The sequence below is a fragment of the Psammomys obesus genome, unplaced genomic scaffold, assembly GCF_907164565.1.
Source record: "Psammomys obesus unplaced genomic scaffold, mPsaObe1.curated_primary_1811, whole genome shotgun sequence".
NCBI lineage: Eukaryota > Metazoa > Chordata > Mammalia > Rodentia > Muridae > Psammomys > Psammomys obesus.
Window position 1 is genome coordinate 615721 of NW_026587382.1, and position 19898 is coordinate 635618.

The window sequence follows — 19898 nt, forward strand, 5'->3', positions numbered from 1 at the left end:
AAAGAAAGAAAGAAAGAAAGAAAGAAAGAAAGAAAGAAAGAAAGAAAAAAAGAAAAAGAGAGCACCTCCCAGAACCTTGTGGGGGTGAGGAGTTTGGGGAGGTGGGAGGGGGGTTGGCACTGGATGGCTGGCTGTTGTACAGATCATTTTCTTCCATCCCTCAGTCCCTTGTTAGCTCTCTCATTTGTTGGATTTATTCTGCCATGAATTGTATTGAGAATGTTTTGGAAGTATTATTTTTAAGAGCAATCATCACTTTGTGAATTATAGGAGTAATTGCTCCATTTAGAGTTGGAACTGAAAACTTGGGAAGAGTCAGCCAACCAGTCTGATGTGTGTTTTTAACTCAGTCCTAAGTTGAACTCGGAAGTAGATGCAGGTATGGAAATCATGTTAGGGAGTGTTGTGTTTAATGTGGGTCGCTGTTGAGACTCTGGTTCTTCAGGTTTCATCGTGCTCTGCAGGTCGAGGGGTGAACATCAGCCTTCTGTCTCTAAGTGTCAGCCCCCGCCCCTCACTCTAAATGCTGACATTGTGATGGCGCTTAATGCCTTTCTTATTTAATTTAAGCTTCAGCTCTGAAATTTTTCCTTGAGTTAATTGGGTGGATGTTCCTTTGGGGCTCACACAGCAAAAGAGGTGCCTTCCTCTCCTGCACCCCTTTCTTCTGTACAGAAATTTCCATAGATATCTTAATGCAGGTTGACAAGATCTGTTAATGTGATAAGCAAACGTAGCTTGGGACCCACTTAAGCTATACATAGGATAGAACTTATACAGGAATACTTACTCGTGGTGCATAAACAAATATGGTAAACTGTGTCATCAATTATGTGAGATTTGTAATTCCACATCTTTCCCCCCTACCATCCTTTTCATTTCTCTTCACTACTTATCTCAAAAGACTAAAGTGGAGAGTGTTCAGTTTGTGAATCCATACCCAAGTGCTGGGACATCCTGCTTTTAGTGTGACGATTTCCTTTCCTGTCTATGCTACAATGTTAGTCTAATAGGTGATCGTGAATTATAGCTTCAGCTATCTCAGTTAGACAGGACAAAGTGTTACCGTTATTTCAATAATAGCTAGTTTTTTGAATGTTTAGAGAATGCTGGTGCTGTGCCTGTTTTTACTAATTGTTTCATTTAGCTTTATTAATGTCTATGAGAGTGGGACCACTCTAGTCCCATTGACAGAGAAGAGTAAGGGGTTTAGAGGCCGGGTGCCTTGCCCAGCCTTCCTCTGGCCTTTAGTACCTCATCTCCCTGCTGTTACGCCTGCCGCCTCCATAAAGACTTTCAAAGGCAGCACAGACTTCGTGCAGCACATATCCTCACTGTAGTTTACCACAGGAAGGAAATCACACAAAAGCGGGCATTGTTTTCAGAGCTGATCCCTGACCAAAATAATGAAGCAAGTGTAGAATGCTGCACTTTGTTTCTGCTTTTACCTTAGAGGTCACCCTCCTGGCTTTTAAGCACCTCCGCTTTAAAGTAAAAGACCTGAAGTAGGTAGATGCCGAAGTCCTGGTTGATCACCATCTTCACACAGGTAGAGCCTGGGTGTATTTTGTATACCATTTCACTTAAGCCGCACAAAGTCTCCTGTGAAAGAGTCATTATTGTCTTCACTTATAAAGAGAGCAGCTACACAACCTCTGAGGAAACGGAGGCTCTAAGTGATTAGCCAACCACTGTGGGAAGCTGGTTCTCTGCGGCTATGAAATGGATGTCCACAGAGCCTCCCCAACTCCTCCATTCCTTGTAGGTATGATGGTTTCGCTTTAGAACATAAAGATTTCATGTAAAAATGCTTAGAAGGGACTTTTTTGGGCGACCATCTCCTGATCAACTTGTGCCTGTTAGAAATTCTGCAAGTCATCATGAGACAGAGAACTTACTGGTCAGGTTATTTGCGTATCCCAGTATTTATCTCTGCACCCTCATTGCCAGACAAGAATGGGGACACATGCCTTTAATCCCAGCACTTGGGAGGACATGGAGAAGTCTGAGTTAGAGGTCAGCCTGGTCTATAGAGCAAGTTCCAGAACAGCAAGTGCTGCACAGGAAAACAAAAAACCAAAACCAACCTACCAAAGAGCCCATTATTGCCAATACTTCAAAATTATAGATCAGATTCTCTTTTGTGTTAGACTTAAGTCAGATTAGCAAGATGGTTCAGTAAGTAAGGCCCTTGGCACAAAAGCCTGAAGATGCAATTTTGATCCCCAGGGTTCGTGTCGAGGTAGAAAGAAAGGAAACAACTCTACAAAATTGTCTTCTAACCTCCTTGTGTGCTGTGTCATGCACACCCATACACACATCAAACACAAATAACAGTAATAATAAAACAAACATTTCAAAAAAAGTTAAACGCATTTTATCCATTCTTTGTCACCCTCTGAACAAAGAAACATTAACAAAATTTGTCGAGTTCAACAACTGTCTACTAATAGGAGGATTAATAGTCAATTTAGGAGTCCCTTTCTCAGTGTCACATTCGGAGTACCAACTCCACTTGAGATACTATGATGTCAGAGAAAACAGAGGGCCATTGTCCACTGATGATAATGCTACTCCTGTTGGTGGTGACAGCTATAAATATCATATTTGTTATACATGTGTTAAAACAACATTACAGGGAGCTGGGAACATGGTTCAGTAGTTCTAAATACATAAATACAATCTGCTCAATGTATAGAATGCTACTTGTATGTACACTTTTAAGACTGATGATTTGGTAACAGTTGGTGTGCTCATCCCTGGGGAAGACAATTTCTCCCATTCTCTGCATTCTTTGGTTTCCTGGAGTTCTTTGCATAGGGGTGAGGCCTGTGGTCTTTCCTCTATCCACATCAGCATGTCTATTGTTGTTGTTCAAGTTCAGCTCATGTTTTGACAGTCATGTTGGTGAGACTTCATGGGTGCGGCTTCTGACATTACTGGCGAGTCTTTGACTGTCGCTAGTCCTCTCCAGTCTTCATGGCGTGGCTTTCACAAACCAGTTGCATCCTTCCTTCCTTTCGTGTGTATGTGTGATATATGTATATGTGGGCAAGTATGTGTGGGAGTGCCTGCCTCAAGAGGGAGCCGAAGAAGGATGTCTTGTACCCTGCTCTATCACTCTACATTTTATTCCCAGGAGACAAGATCTCTCACGGAACCATTCTGGCTAGAGTCTTACCATTCTGCCTAGACTGACAGCTAGAAAGTCCCGATTCTCAAGTTTGCACCTCCACTCTTACCTTCCCTCTTATCCCTCCACCTCCTTACCCCATGCTGGAGACATAGGCATGCACATGGCCACACCAACTATTTCATGTGGGCGCTGGAGATCTGATTTCAGGTCCTCAGGCCTGTACATTGAGCACTGTTGGCGACTGAGCCACCTCCTGGTTCCGCTAATGTTTTCTGTACTGATTTGGCGTTCCTCACAGACAGCAGGCTATTTAACCCTCAGGGGACACACTGTGCAAAAAGCACTAAACCCTTGTTCATGCTCTACAGGCACACCTTTATTTTCTTCTTTTGCTTGCCAAAATCTTACTTGTGGCTGCCTTATCCCAATAAGAATTGTTCCCTCCATAGATTTACCACCAAAACCACTCTCACCTTAATTTATAAAAGTCCAATTTCATTAAAAAAAACAAAAAACATTTGCACAACATTGTTTTAAGAACACATAAATATTTTCTTTAAAAAAAAATAAAATAAGGGCTGGGGAGACAGTTTAGTCAAGAAAGTACTGGTGGTCATCTAAGCATGATGGCTTGGGTTTGATTGCCAGCACATAGGATAAAAGATAAAATAAAAATAAAAAAGCCAGGTGTGGTAGCTTAAACTGATAATTCCGGTGCTGGGGACACCAAGACAGGTGGATCTCTAGGGTGCACTTGCTGTATAGCCTAGTGGAGAAGTCCAAACCAGTGAGAAGCCATACCTCACAGACATTAGATAGCTCCTGAGGAATGACACCGGTGCTTTCTGACCTCTACATGCAGAGAGCTGTGCACCCACCCACACGAGCACACATACACAAATAACTAGCTGCCCTCCTATTTTAAAGTATGATGTCGCCTATATTTGTGGGAAACTTTTGTTCTGCTGTATATCTGTCCTCTAATGTTTTAGAGAGCTGACAGTCTGGTGGGAGTGAGGTGTGGGGCGACATTTGTTGACCATCCAAAGGTAGTGACTGACAGGCAGGACGCATGAATAGCAGCACAGGAGAAATCTTGAATCTGGAGAGTTCGTCTGCTAATTCCTCTGGATTTCCACATATGCTAAGAGTTCCCGAATGGCCTGAGATGAGATATGATGCTGTAGACCAAGGCCAAGTCAAACAGGAATCAGGATGGAGAGCACCGGTGGCTAATGATGGTTAATGTCTGCGTGCTTTTCAGAACATCGAGCTGAAGGTTGAAGTGGAGAGCCTGAAACGAGAACTCCAGGACAGGAAACAACATCTGGATAAAACGTGGTGAGTTGTAGGTTAAGCTGTGTACACAGCTGTGTGCACACACAAGTTCCATCCTGCTCCAGACTCCACTCACAAAGTCCTGAACCTTAGCATTCACATTTGAATGTGGGATCTGATTTGGGGTTTGAAGCTATGGAATTCATATTTTCTTTGCCTTGGACGTGTCTGTTGTTTGGTCAGATACATCTTGCCATAGATGGGCAAATCTCCCAAACCTGAGACTGTGAATTTCCTGTTAAATAGGAAATAACTAATCGGGAGAGAGTAAGTGTGGAGATATTTGTAAATAGCATTTAGATGATCAGTTTAATAAGATCAAGGGTTGGTATAATGTTCAGGGAAAATGTTCTTCTGTGAAAGTAGGGATTATGATATCATTTTTGGTATAGTTCATTAACTTTTAAAGTGAAAGAAATTAGATAATCCCTAAAGGAAGGTTACTTCTCATAAATGAAGACACCATGAAAGGATAAAACCAAGAATACTTCTGTATCCTTCCTAATAGTAGAAAACTTGAAGCAATCATCTTCTAATAAGCCAATGGCTGAAGATATTTCAGTATATCTCTCTGTGGCCTATAATGCACTTATTTAAAAGAATAAACTCTATATTGTTTTTGCTAGAATAAGAGGAAAAATGAATGCTAAGGCAATGTTCATAGTACAAGTCTCGTGGAGTGAACATGTGTTCTAGTTTGTTTTCCAGCTGCCATGATAAACTGTTGATCAAAACCAAACTGATTCAGAAAGAATTTATTTTGCCAGGCAACAGTCACCCCTAGAGGAAGCCATGCAGGCATTAGAGGCAGGAACTAAAGAGATCTTGGAGGACGGCTTCTTACTAGCTTGCTTAGCTACATTCTTTATACCACCCAGGACCACCTATAGATCAGTTAGCAAAATGCCTCTAAAGACACGCCCACGGGCTGATTCAACAGAGGCAATTACTCATTAAGATTTGTTCTTCGCAGGAATGTTAGGTTGGCAATTGAAGAAACTATGGTAGTATGGTTGCTTTCTTATGCATAGGAAAACAAAAACAAAAACAAAAACAAAAAAACAAAAAAGCTGGAGGGTTGCTACCAAACTCTTGAAAACTGCTTTCATTAGAAGAGTAAGGTCAGGGTCTGATGGAAAGAAAAACTAGTTTTGTTTGTTTGCTTTTTTGTTTGTTTGTTTTGTTTTGTTTTCTTTTATATACTTTTGTCAGGATGTTTACTCTAGCCAGGTGCTGGGGTACACAGCTGGGAGTTCTGGGGTGGCTGAGGCAAGAGTTTAGGAGTTTAAGACTAGCTATGTAGCAAATTCATGTTGCGGTAACCTACACAATGAAACTTTGTCTCAATAAATGGAAAGAAAGTTAATTTTATAATTTGTGGTTTCTTTCACAGCTTAAAACCCAGTGTTAAATGATGGTGTTAAATCCTGGATCCAAATAGGTTTGATCTGATCTGACCTTCTTGGGTTTTAGGATAGCTAAATAAGATCTGAATTCTGATAGTCATATTCAAGTACAGGCAAGATGTTGGCATTACTAAATAACAAAGCAACAAATACAAGGATTTTCTTATTAGGGTTGACTCTTTGGTGGAACCCATTAAGAAAACTTGCCTGCTATCAAAGGTGCTAGAAAGCTTTTCGTAACCATGGAGCGATACATATTGAGACTTCTGTAATACTTCAAAGTTTTTATAACATCCTTATATCTACTATGATATAAATGGCATACTGTTGTGAAACAGAAAAAACTGGGATGTGAGGAGTTGAATTTATCTCAGAATAATGAAAACATATAGCCCACATTCTCTAATTCTTGACTACCAGGTGAAATTCTCAAGGAATGTGGGGTCAAAGGAGAAGCTGACTCCCCAAAACTGCCACTGTTAGATTGTTGGGTTATTTCTTTGACTTTTGTCTTTTCATACTTCACAAAGGTTATATAATGCCAACACCAGAACAGGGGGCTAGCTTCTGGGATGGTGCTGATCGGCACCCACTATAAACCAAGGAATTCCACAACCTCTGAGGAAGTCCAATCCATCTACTGGTCCAAAGACTATAGACTTGGTAGGGGCTTGTAAGCCGTGATTTAAAGCAGTTCTTCACTCTGAGAACAATAAGAGGGTTTGTGCTTCTGAAAAAAAAAATGGGGTAAGCCACAAAACCTAACCGGAATTCAGATAACTCAGCACCTGATTTGGACCCCAATTTTCTAATCCTCAGATATCCAAGGGCAGCTGTTCTTCTCTATAAATAAACTGGTGCTACCTTACCCGCTTCATGCTAGTGCCTGGACAGCCATTCCTAGGATATCAGAGAAGCCAGGTGCAGCCAAAACCTGAGTGTATGCAGATTAAATATCTGTCTCTGCCTGGGACCAAGAACACCAGATAGAACTGTGATGAGGTGGCCCAGAGTTAGGACAGGTCCTCTGTGTGTTCCTGGTTGTAAAAAAAAAGTCCATTTCTGTGGACATGGACATCGTGTCCTGGCAGCCTAAATGGAGAAGCAGGCTGCCAGCAAACCCCTCTAGAACAGCTTAAATGGGAAAGTCCATGTCTGTGATCATAGCTGCAGGCAAGCCCCTTGCCTTCCCGATGAACTTCTCCTCTTGAAGTTATCACAATCATGGTGTCCCAGGCAGGCCTACCCTGCTTAACAAGCAACAAAGAAGCTAGAAGTCCTAAAAGGTCAGATGAAAAGGTTGGAGAGACTGGTTCCTGGGAACAGTGCGGGGGTCCCCCTCATAAGTGAAGGGTAGGAATGTTCTGCGTCTCCTCATGGAGTTTGGTGTTGGCTCCAGTAAGTAAATGCTATATGGTTTTAGGGCCGATGTGGAGGATCTCAACAGCCAGAATGAGGCAGAGCTCCGGCACCAGGCTGAGGAACGGCAGCAGGAGACAGAACATGTTTATGAGCTCCTAGAGAACAAGATCCAGCTGCTGCAGGAGGTGAGAAATGTCCACAGGCCTACAGGGACCAGGGCAAGTGGTCCCCTAAAGCATTTCCTTGGCTGTTTTAGCTTCTGGCTCCTCTGCTTTCCTTTACTTGCCTGTCCCTGTGTCTTAGAGCTCCTGACCCGGATGGGGCTAGACTACCTCTAAGCTTTCCTGCATTTTTTTTTTTCCAGGAATCCAGGCTAGCAAAAAATGAAGCCACAGGAATGGCAGCTCTGGCGAAGGTGGAGAAGGGCTGTAACTTGGAGCTCTCAGACAGGCTGAAGGATGCCACCAAGGGCAGGGAGGACCTGCAAGGAGACCAGGTGAAGCCTGACCAATACTCCGAGGCCCTGGCTCGGAGGGACAGGTAGGTATCTTTGGTGGTCTTTTCCTGAGCAGAATTTCGCATGTTCCCAAAGCCAGGCGAGCACATTGTGGCCACCCTCCCCTGCTAGTACTGATAGTGGGATTTCTCTCCCCTCCTAAGACGGCATGTCCCTGTGTCCCTGTGTGCCAGATTTATTGTTGAGATTGGCTCTTCGGTAGTATCCAGTAGGAAAGCTCATTGGTTTGTGGCAGGAGCCTACATGGAAACAGATAAATAACAAACTGGTTGAATGGTTTCAAGAAGAGATTCCTCCCATTTCTTTGGCTCAGGAGAATTGAGGAGCTGAGGCAGAACTTGGCTGCCCAGGAGGGGCTTGTGGAACAGCTGTCTCAAGAGAAACAACGACTGCTACATCTGCTGGAGGAGCCAGCGAGCATGGAGGTGCAGGTGAGGCTCGGGCTGGGCGGCCTGGGCACGAGTTCCTCCAGCACTGTGCTGTTACTGCTTGGTGCACAGCAAACCCCTATACACGTCACATACTTTTAACACAACATATCTTACCATGCAAGGTTTTGCATCAGGAATCCAGTCGTGGCACAGCTGGGTCTCACTTTAGGGTCACGTGAGCCTGAAATCCAGGTATGGACTGGGTTTTCTCTCTGGAGACCAACCTTGGAAAGGATCTGTATCTGAGGCTCCATGTGTTGCTGGCAGAATTGATTTCAGTGAGGTAGTAGCTGTCAAGGAACACAGAATGTTGCTTCCCTTTTCCGGGCTCGCCGACTAGGACAGGCCCACCTTTTGGCTGGAGGGGTGGTCAGCAGCTGAGAGTGCACACAGCTCCTCAGACCTGAGTTTGGTTCCCAGCACCCACAACAGGCAGCTCACAGCAATCTGTAGCTCCAGCTTCGGAAATATGTAACTCCATTGGCATCTGAGGACACTAGTGCTAACATGCTCATACCTACACTCAAATACACACACACACACACACACACACACACACACACACACAATTAAAAACAGATAACTATTTTAAAAGTCAGTTGATTAGGAATCTTAATTATATTGTGAAATTCTGCTCAATTTGTCTTGAACTGTAGCACAGTTGTGCAGTAACAACCCATCGTGCTTGACACAAAACATTGTTTAGAAGCAAACCTTTCTCTATAACGCTCCAAGGGCATGAGAATCACACAAAGACAGACAGCAGAGAAATGTGTGGGAAATCTTAGAATTCTCTCACTAACACTGAGTGATTTATATAGTCAAAGAATGTGCTTTAAAATAAGCTTTATTGTAAAAATAGACTTTGCAAACAAATAAAAACATCAAGCATGGAAATTAACCAGACCAAAATTTATACAGCTTAGTGGAAGAAAAAAATAACTATAACTATATAGAGAATAGATATCCACAATGGAAGCTGAGAAGCTTTATATTAAATTTGACACTTACATACCTCCAAACCGAAAAATTTCCATGACAGGACTGGAACTAAAAAAAAATTAACTTTTATACCCTCTTTTATGACACATGTCCGTCTCCTGCCTTTAGTCCTTCTCATCCCGTTGCGTTTAGCCTTTCTTGTCCTCTTTTGTGTTACATTGAACCCATATGTATATTTACTTATACATATTATTATTGGCTGGATTCCACATATTTGAAGGAATAAGTGGTTTATTTCTAGGATTGTGTGACCTGACTAATAATATTTTATATTATTAGTCAGGTCACACAATAATATTTTATATTATTAGTCCATCCATTTTTCTACAATATTTTAAACTTCATTTTTTTTTCTTAGCGCTGAGTAGTAATCCATTATATACGGTGTGTGTATGTGTGCGTACCAAGTTTTATTATCCATTCCTCTGTTGGTGTACAACTAGGATGATTCCAATTACTTGCTATAGTGAAAAACGCATCACTAAATATGGGGGCACAAATATGTCTGTGGTAGTGTATGGAGCTCTCTGGATGTATGCCCAGGATAGCTAGGCCATATGGTAGTTCTAGCCTTAAGTTTGGGGAGAATTGCCAAACTGATTTCCATGGTGGCTGTATGAATTTGCACCTCTAGTAACATTAAATAAAGGTTCCTTGCTCTTCACATCCCTTCTTTCCAACATTTGTTGTCAGGCTTGTTGGTGACAGCCATCTGTCTGGGGTGAGGTGGTATCTCATGGTTGTTTTCATATGCATTTCCCTGATAGCTAGAAAGAGCTAATGTAAAATATGTCAATATTTTTTTTCTATTCCCCTTCTAGCTCCCAAATAATCGACACAGAGACCTATTAGATTTATTCAACAAGCTCAAAAGCACCACAGCAGAGCAGACGTTCACCGATTCTAACCATCTGTACTAGCCTGGCTACTTCCAGCCTCCTGCCCTTTTACCTGTCCTCTTAGTCACACCCTGGCCTTCTGCCGTGTCTCTCTGTCCTCCTGGCCAGGCCCTCCTGGAGGCCTCCTCCTCTCTCTACCTTCTTCTCCTTCTCCTTGGTCCCTACCTGAGACACTCCCTCACTCCTATCTCTACCCCTTACCCCCCACAACTTCCCAAAACTAGGCATGGAAGTCCTGCCTCCTGTCCTCTCTGACAAGCTATTGGTTGTTCAGCATTTTATTAACCAATCAGGAATAACTGGGGAGCAATGTTTACACCACAATGATACAGGAGATTCTTCAACGATCAGGACAATGCCCGTGTCTGGACTGTAACCAGATCTCAGGGCACAGAAATCAGCATCTGAATACTCAGTGTATAAGACCATCATCCATCAACAACTGACCACTTTTAAAAATAGTTATTTGCCATTTGTATTTCTTTCTTTTCTTCTTCTTCCTCCTCCTTTTTAAACCACTTATTCAGTTCATTTGCCTACCTTTTTAAATAATTTTTTACTCATTTTTACATTATGTGCATTGGTGTTTTTACTGTACATATGTCCGTGTGAGGGTGTCAGATCCCCTGGAACAGGAGTCACAGACAGTTGTAAACTGCCAAGTGGGTGCTGGGAATTGAACCTGGGTCCTCTGGGAGAGAAGCCAGCGCTCTTAGCCACTGAGCCATATCGATAGTCCCCATATCCACTTGTTGACTGGCAGTTTTATTCCATTGGTAGTTAATGTCTGGGGTTCTTGTAAATTCTGGATATTAGTCCAGCGGTAGACGTTAGGATTCTCACTGTAATGGATGGCACAATGGAGGGTGTGACAAATATGAATTTTATGCAAGTCACTTTCCTTCTATAGCAGATACAGATTATACGAGATCACAGTCAAGAGCTCTGTCCTACAGCCCAAGGCAATATTGATAATCGAGTAGCTGCAGCCAAGGACTTTCCTTCTTTCTTTTTCTTTTGATTCTGGATTTCCCCAAGCTTCCAATGCTCCCTAGTCAAAACAAAACAAAACAAAAACAAAATCCCTGGCTTTTTAAATCCACTCTTAGCCAGTTGTGTTGTTGTTTTGAGCAGTTCAACATCTTGAGTTAAAAGCAGCTCCGTGTTACACTTTATGATTCTTTATTGATCCTACAGAGGACTAACTCTTTACCACGAGGAAAGAAATAGTCTTTTGAAAGATTTTATGACAGATACTGTAGTCTGTGGTTACGACAACCTGCTTCAGTTATGCCAGTCTACTTTCTAACCTTCCCTTGGGCAAAATGAGTAACACGTTAAGTCGGTCGGGTTTTTCTGGAATGGCATGGAACAGTCAATGGTGAGTGAAGAAAGTTTGAAGCTGTACGAGAAAATATGGAATGCTTCTTTGGTAGAATGTAACTTTTAAACTCTTGTAATCAAGCCATTGTTTAAGGACTAAAAGCTTGTAGATTCGTATAAAACGTGTTGCATTTGAAATTACCTGTTAAATCTTACAAACTTGAAGTGGGGTTTTATGTTAAATTTATGGAAATCCAAGTATCCTCCTTATCACTAAAGGACAATCTCTATTTATTACCTATAAATAGAGATTTTTATAACCTAGAACAGTTATATAACTTGCTGTTAGAAATTTTGGTAGTGGGACATGAGATAAGTGTATAGTAACATTACATAGAACATTATTCCAAGATACGCGTGGGGAAGAGTAATTTCAAATCAATGTGAATTTAAAAATGGGGAGGGAAAAGGATCCCTCAAATGTGTGGTTTAACGTGCTGTTTCCTGCAAACAAATGCTGCAGTCTGGATAAAAGAGTGGTGAGTAAGGACGAATTTAAAAGACTGTTTCCCAGCCTTTTCTATGCCACATTATATATAGAAGAGGGGGAGATCTATAATCGACAGGGGTAAATAGGTGGAACTTTTAAACTAGTGGCTTAGGCCACAGGGACTCTTGAAACTATTTCATATATTCATTCAATAGAGGAAAAAAAAAAAAAAACAAACCTCTAGACTGTAAATAATATCTTGCTTTCTCATTTGGCTGTTTATGAGCTGTGAGATACCAATATAAAATTAGAAGATTAGCCTCAGATAGACTCTATAGTCTGTCAGGCGAGCATTCTACTTCAATGATTCCAGCAGCTTTAGGAAAAATTAAATGTGTATATCCCCGAGTAAGCATTTTGAAAGAAATAATTGGTTAAATTCTGAAATAAAATCATCCATGGGGCTCCTTTCATATGTCCTGACACACCAATGCTGCTGTATTTAAAACACACACACACATACACACACACGGACTGGTTTAGTTTTCATGTCAGATAAAAAAAAAACATTTATTGAGAAAAACAGAACTGCTTGTATTCTACTCTAAAGGAAAGCTTAGAACCAGGCTAGGACAAAATGGCATCAGCATTTGGGGGAAAGTGCATTAAATCTCAGAAGTTGTACTACCTTGGTGTACTTTTGAAATGCGACCTAGCATCTATAAAGTTTATTATCATCATCAAACACATTGTGCACTTAGAAACACAATGATGCTGTTAATTTTACTATACAGTATTTTCCTGTCTCTTTCACGGAACGTTCATTTTGGCAGCACATGAGTATACCTTTGTACACTGAAATAATCAATCAAGGCCACTTGGGTAAGAGGCCACCTTATGACTCATTTACCACCTGAAAGCTGAGTGGGTCAAGATCTCTGCACAATGAGCGGGTTCCACACAGTATGTAATGGTAGGACCCCCCCCCCCCAGAGCAGCAAGGCCTGTGAGGGAGGGTCCTCCTGAGTGTGGGGGACAAAAAGCCACCCCATAGCTCATTTCCTTGTCTCTCCCTCGGAGTCAATAGCTGTGGGAAAAAAGAACATCAGTACTAACAGTATATGTAGATTAGTTTATATTTTCACCTCTAATTTGACCCCAAGTTTCTTGAAGCCTTTCAGCTAATGTCCACTCCAGTGTGTGCTCACATGCAGGATGAAAGGGTGGGTTTGGGAAGTGCTTCTAGACAGAGTGAAATGTTGGAGTGATTTCTATAAGATCTCAGCTGTGTTGGCAAGCCCTATGTGCTTCCCACCAGTTTCTGGAAGGTGCTATGGTTTAATGTCAGATGGCCTTCACCGCGTGTTTGAACATGTGATCCCTGCTGCTAGTACTGTTTTGGGAGATTGTGAACCGGTTAAGTTCATCCCTGGGGTGCAGGCCTTGGAGATTATCAGTTTACTCTGCTTCCATTATACTCTGCCCCCTGACCCTCTTAGAGTTAAACAAGATCCTGTAACTATAGCATTAGTCCCTGCCATGTCTTCCCTGTCACAGCAGACGGGACACGCCCAAACTCTGAGCAAAACCAGACCTCCCCTCCATTATGATGCTTCCTTTTAGGGATTTTCTCAGGGATGAGAAAAGTAAGGAATACAGACAGACCAGTCAAATCCAAGTTCAGGGAGGCATTTTGCTCTTTTTGTACTGATTGTGCCGTGAAGCTTCCTGGCTTGTAAACAGGGAAGCAGAATACTAAGAGTAAGCTTAGATTTTGACATTTGAATCTTAGCATCACCACCTTCTAAATAAATGACATTGGACAAAATAAATAATCCTTCAAACATAGTTTCCTTTTCTGTAAAATAAAGATAGAAATGCCCAATATCCAGTCATTTTTGAAGATTAGAAATAATATATGTGAAGTATCTTATCTATTGTCTAAAACATGGTAATGACTAATATAATTACCCATAGTAACAGTCTGAAAGTGAATAAGGTTATTTTTTAAATAGCAGATACATAAAAATATTGTCAGTGAGTTTTCTGTTATAAATGTCTCTCAAGTTGTAACCATCTTCCTTTCACAAAACAAAAAAAAAGGTAAAGCTAATAAATATGTCAGTCCTCAGTGACATTAATGGTAACAATTCTCTCACTGTATCTGTCAACCTAGACTCTGACTAAACTCAAAATGGCAAGTTTGTATTATTGCTCCCCAGGACAGGCACCAGTGTGAACAGTTCAGGAAAAACTAGTCACAGTGATTATTCTATTGATTTACTAGACAAAAAGAAATATTGAGGCATTTTCTACTACATATTGGGAACATGCAGACATAAATAATTCCAATTATTTTATTAAATGAGAGACTTGGTTGGATTTCTTAAACATATGTGCTTAATATAATTTAAGATGAACATCCAGTGGATATTCTTTAGTAGTAAAATTACCACATATTCCCTAAGTAGGTGCTACTCGAAATACTTTCTATAGTAACTCCATTAAATTATATCCTGAGAAGGACTGTGAGGTAGGCATAAAATATGTATGGGCAGAGCTTAACCTGGAACACAACAATCTTTGTTTTCATATGCAAATTTTTGAATGAAATGAGTTAAAGAAAAAGAGATCTTGTATTGTATAAACACCACTTTGAAAGATAAAAACGTCAGATGCAGCATGACCCAGGTCGCCACGTTGGCAATTTAAAAGCAGCAAATGTGAGAAAGTGGCAAATTTTCAATTAAAAACACAACCTTCCTTTGATTTACTTAGTAATTCAATTCATGGGAAATTGAACGTGTATTAGCATTCTGTTCACATATGCATCAGAATCTAATTTTGGCTTCAGGTGATTAAAAAACAGCCTGGATACTACTACTATCCACAGCCAGTAGAACATGTAAGACATTTGGAATCTGAGTCACTGGTTTGTTCTGCCCACTTCAAGTCATATGTGTCCCTTGCCTCCTCCTCATCATCATAACAACTTAAACAAGTTCCATCACCCCATGGGTTTTCAAAATGCACACTAGGGTGTCCTAGAGTCTAGGAAAGCTAGCTTCCGAGGCGTATATTATTATCAGATACAAGCATGCAATGATACAATAAATGGGCATAGAATTATGTACATAGTTCAGAAAGAACTTGCAAATGAAAAAGATCAAGCAACTCTTTCTTTGGAAGACAAAGAGGAAATCACCTGGAAACCACTTTAAATTGGGCTGTGAAGGCTGAATACACCAGGCCAAAAACCAAGCAAGCAAGCAAACAAACAAATGCGGATGACTGTTGTTCCAGTTTGAAATTGAAATTCAACCTGAAATCCAGCAGTCTAATGTATTTGAACTTAGTCTCCTGCCGAGACCTGCACAGTTCTGGACTTGACTTGACCTTGCTGGGGCAACAGAGAATGAGGGAATGAAGAAGTGGCAGACACAAATCAGCACAAAGCTGGGATGAAGCTGTCATGAAGCTGTCTGTGCTCTCAGAGCTCACTGGCAGCAGCCTGGAAACTCGGGCATTTATTACATATAGCATGAACAAGGAAGTGGGTCAGCTAATCTCGGAGAGGCTCTTCCTGGGGTCTTCCCAGGGTTGTTGCCATGGTCCCCAACCCCTCCACAAAGAGGAGATAAAGGGTAGGTGAAGGGAGGGAGGGAGTCACGTGTGTTAGGTGGGCTGATAAGGGAAATCTTGCTGCTCTGACTGAGTAGCAACCAGGTGCTTCTTTATTTATACAGGTTTCACAGAGCAAAGGAAGACTAATAAGCACCCAAAAAGTATAGAAAAATGTGTTTGATTTTTCATTACACGTCCAGGGTTACAAATTCAGCTATAATTAGAAAATACAAATGAAACAGATTTTATTATTGTGATTAGCCCTATAGCTCCAATTTAAAGAATCTAAAAAAATAAAAATAAAAAGTTTAAAAAAAGATTCTGAAGAATGTCTGCTTCAAAGCAAACACATTTATTATATAACAGCCTGATTTTAGGCTGGCGGTGTTTGCAGTTTTAAAGCTCTCCAGACAAACAGAAAATATCTGAACCAGGATTTTTATTAATAGCAAATACCAACGCCTAACTTCTCTTACTATAGGTTTCATCATCTATGCTATAAAGCAGGAAAAGTTTATTTGAGTTGATCTATCTTATTTTACTGTTTTATTCTTCCAGGAGTGTACCCTGTACAATCACCTGTCTTTACATTTTCAGAGAGCTCTAAGCCTATAATAAAAAGAGGCCTTGAATCTGCAACCTGCTCTCTTGGCCAGTCAGGGTTTGTCAATTGTCTGTTTACCCTGTACCAATTATACTGTTTGAGTTTGCTCAGGGGCAGTTACCCCAGAAAGATTCCTGAAGTAATGGCTTCATCTAGCTATGTGCTTATCTGTGCTTAATGATTCCAGGGCATAAGGAAGACATCCAAATAGTGGCCAGATAAAGTTAACTTTAGGATTTTCCTAAAAAGACCTAATTTTCTTCAGGAGAAGACATAAAATGAATCATAATACAGAAAGTCTCCAAGAATGTAACACGCAGAGACCAAATCCCAAAAGTTAGAGACCGAATGACAGCAAATGCTGCAAACCACTCAGCTTTGCTGGAACTGCGTCAAGCAGCTGTGCTGGCTTCATGGTTCTCACCATTTCCAGTGGATACGGCTGTACCAGGTCTTGTGGGGGAGTAGTCTCAGGATGTAGTCATCCAGGGGAGGAAGCTGTGGTTGGGACTTTCTGTACCTACTTGATTAGGTAAAGGTCAACCCTTATCAGCATTCATTCTCTGACTAGGGGAAGTCCTTGTCATTCTCCTGAGCCTGACCTAGGGAAGGCTTTGCCATTCTTTGACATTGTTGTGCTCGTGTCAAGCCACTGTGCACACTGGCCCAGGACTTCACCTGCTCCCCATAGTCTCCCAGTGGTGGAGCTGTCTTATTGTCTCAGGAGGTTCAAGACCCTGTAAGAGGTAAGGCCTGGCTAGCAGAAGTAGGCCACTGTGGAGCCAGACCTTCCGCTAGAGTCCAGCCCTTTTATAGTTCAGCCCACCTTTTGGCCAGGCTCTCTCTGCTGCGTATCCCACTGAGATGTTAGCAAACTGCTCAGTGTTCCCACTGCCATGTTCCAGCCTCTACCTCCTCCATCTTAAAACTGTGAGCCAAAGTAAATCCTTCCTCTGCTGACTCACTTGTGCCGATAGTGAGAAAAAAAAAAATACTAGGATCTTTCTAGGCAGAGGAGGTGTGCACAGTGGCTTAGACGGTACTTAAGGAAGTAAGAGTAGTTGCTGCTAGTAAACACTCAATAAGTGTGGGAGAAGGCTAAACTGTGAGCTGGAGAAGCCCATAAATATTGAGATGAGGACATTCTATTGTTGGGGTTTTTTGTTTGGTTGGTTTGGTTTTTGATTCTCTGTTTTTAGAAGACAGGGTGGGTTGTTTTTTGTTTTTTGTTTTTTGTTTTTTTCTCCCCTCTGTGTAGCCCTGGCTGACTTGGACTCGCTTTGTAGACCAGGTCAGCCTTGAACTCACAGAGATCCACCTGCCTCTGCCTCCCCGGGAGTTCTGGGATTACAGGCATTCGCCACCACACCCGGCTTAGGATGTTATGTTGTAAGCATTGGAGAATCTTTTTTTACAGCAAGAGGAATTAAAAAAAGAAAAAAGGCATAGTGTTCATTTTAGAAAGGTAGCCCTGCTGAGCGCGGGTAAGGGATGCAGCCTCATGAGAGCAGGGGGAGGCTGTCCGTGGGTAGTAACTGCTTTGACAAGTGCACTCTGTGAGTTAGATAGGAAGAAGAGAAAATTAAAATAATTATAGCCACCTGTTCCCTCTTCTCAGCATAGGGTGTGCTGAACCCTGCTATTTAAGACCTCTGAAGCCTGTACTGTGGGTATTCTGACTGCTAACAGCAGCAATGACTTAGTTTCACCGTATTATACACACACCTCTGTCTGCCATGACAACTCACACTAAAGGAGGCAAACATTTCTTTTCTATACTTTTCAGTCCTGATTTCCAGGGGCCAAAGAATACCCTTCATTGGCAGCAAAACCATCCCATAATCTCCAGCTGATGTTGAAGGACAAAGGTGCTGGAGTTGTGAGCTGCAGCTCACATCTCTGCCACTGCTCTTCTGATCTTCACAGCTGACACCACCACGGTTGGCATCTGGCCCTTAGAGGAAAGGGCTGCCCACAGAGCCTGCACTTCTAGGTTTGAATAGTGTGAGTGAGGAATGCTCATGTACCCCAGCTCTCATTCATAAGCATCTCTCATGTGATTATTGCAGCATGAGAGGATAGGATATGTGTAATCTGAGTACAAGAAGTTTTACTTTAGAACCTTTAGTCTTTTTAGTTTTCTGTATGCTCAAAAGAATGATCTACCATAGCTGCACCTTTGGTTTGGAATGAATGAATCTATTAAGTATATAGTAAGCAAAAGTAAAAAAAAAAAAAAAAATTAAGAGAAGCAGTGGATAGGAACAAAACACCATCCAATTAAGGGCACTTGAAACATTCAGCATAAACTCATTTCTGTGACAACAACATGAGGAAATGCCATGTGGGAGAGAGAAAGGGTTTATTTAATCTTAGAACTCTCAGAACTTCACTGAGGGAAGTCAAGGCAGGAATATGGAGGCAGGAACTTAAAGCAGAGGCCATGGGAGAATGCTGTTTATTGTCTTGCTCGTCATGGCTTGCTCAACCTGCTTTCTTATACTTTCCAGGACCACTTGCTCACAGGTAGGCACCATCCACAATGGGCTGGACCTTCCAATATCAATCACTAACCAAGAAAATGCCTCCACAGACTTCCCTGCAGGACAGTCTTATAGAGGCATTTTCTCCATTGAGGTTCTCTCTTTCCAGATGTGTCTAGATTTGTGTGAAGTTGAAGTCCTTCTCAGTTGTGGTAAAGTTTCTGATCAAAGGGCAGAAGCAGAGAAGCAGTCTGGGATGCACTTCCAAACTCCCATTTCTACTGTAGGCTCTGTAGGGACAAACAATAATGACCTCTGTTGGAAATGGCTTTCCTGTAGCTGTTCTCGAGAAACAATATTCTCCACACCCTCAGCTGCTTACTGTTTCTCCTCACTACAGAGTTAATAGGGACAGCCTGCCCCAGGATGGAAAGTTTTTGAGGAGACAAGGGCGGGCTTCCTCACTCTTGTTCAACAAGCTTAAATAGTGTCAGTTGACCAACACAGAGTGCATCACATTAGGTAATGCACTACATTAGGTAACATATTCAATCTCGCTTTGCTTTCAGCCTCTCAATGGCTCTGCTTGCCCTCAAACTAACTCCAGCAATCTTTTCTAATCCTCTACTTCCTTCTCATTCTCTGGCTCCTTCGTTCTTCACCTGAGTTTTCTCTGCAACCAGTCTCTCTCTTACTGTCCAGGTAAAACTGCCTCTACTCGCTCTGCATTGCTCCTTAAGTAGCTTCCCTTTCCTCTCTCTTCTCATAACAGTTGGGTGTATCCTATTCTGTCAAGTCTTTCTCCGATTCCTCACTGTTTCTGCCACTCAATTAGACATCCCTTTAAACATGAGTGCTTCCTTCTACAAACTAACTTTACCTTCATTGTTTGGGATTAAAGATGAAGCCTGAACCTAAGCTTTTCCTTACCTGAACCTTGCTCTATACCAAGCTGGCATTGAACTCAGAGATATACTTGCTTCTATCTCCTGGGATCAAAGGTATTCCAGCAGGAGCCACACAGACCTAGAAGGTCTGTAGATGTGATTTCTTGCCAGAACAGCCATGTTCTAAATTAAAATTCCTCTACCTCTTCCCCCTTTCTGTTAAAGCTAATTCAGGTGCTTCTGAAACTTGTTATTTAACTGAATTACTTTCACTGACTTCTTAGCTGTTTCTCCTTTCTTCCCACAGTATCCATTCAGTGAAATTGTTTTGGTACACTATTTATGAATGTCTATTAGGTAATCCATTAATATTATGCAAAGACTTTTTTAAAAAAA

The 19898-nt window shown here is 41.6% G+C and overlaps 1 protein-coding gene across 7 annotated transcripts in view; it reads left to right on the forward strand.

Moving 5' to 3' along the window:
* Nucleotides 1-19898, forward strand: part of LOC129673853 (myomegalin-like) — a 186673-nt gene that overhangs the window by 84909 nt on the left and 81866 nt on the right. For all 7 annotated transcript variants that reach the window (XM_055603703.1, XM_055603690.1, XM_055603691.1 and 4 more), the window contains 4 exons: nucleotides 4401-4477; nucleotides 7304-7427; nucleotides 7607-7782; nucleotides 8073-8190. In XM_055603703.1, the coding sequence (XP_055459678.1) occupies nucleotides 4401-4477; nucleotides 7304-7427; nucleotides 7607-7782; nucleotides 8073-8190 (495 nt within the window). The remainder of the gene's footprint in view (nucleotides 1-4400; nucleotides 4478-7303; nucleotides 7428-7606; nucleotides 7783-8072; nucleotides 8191-19898) is intronic.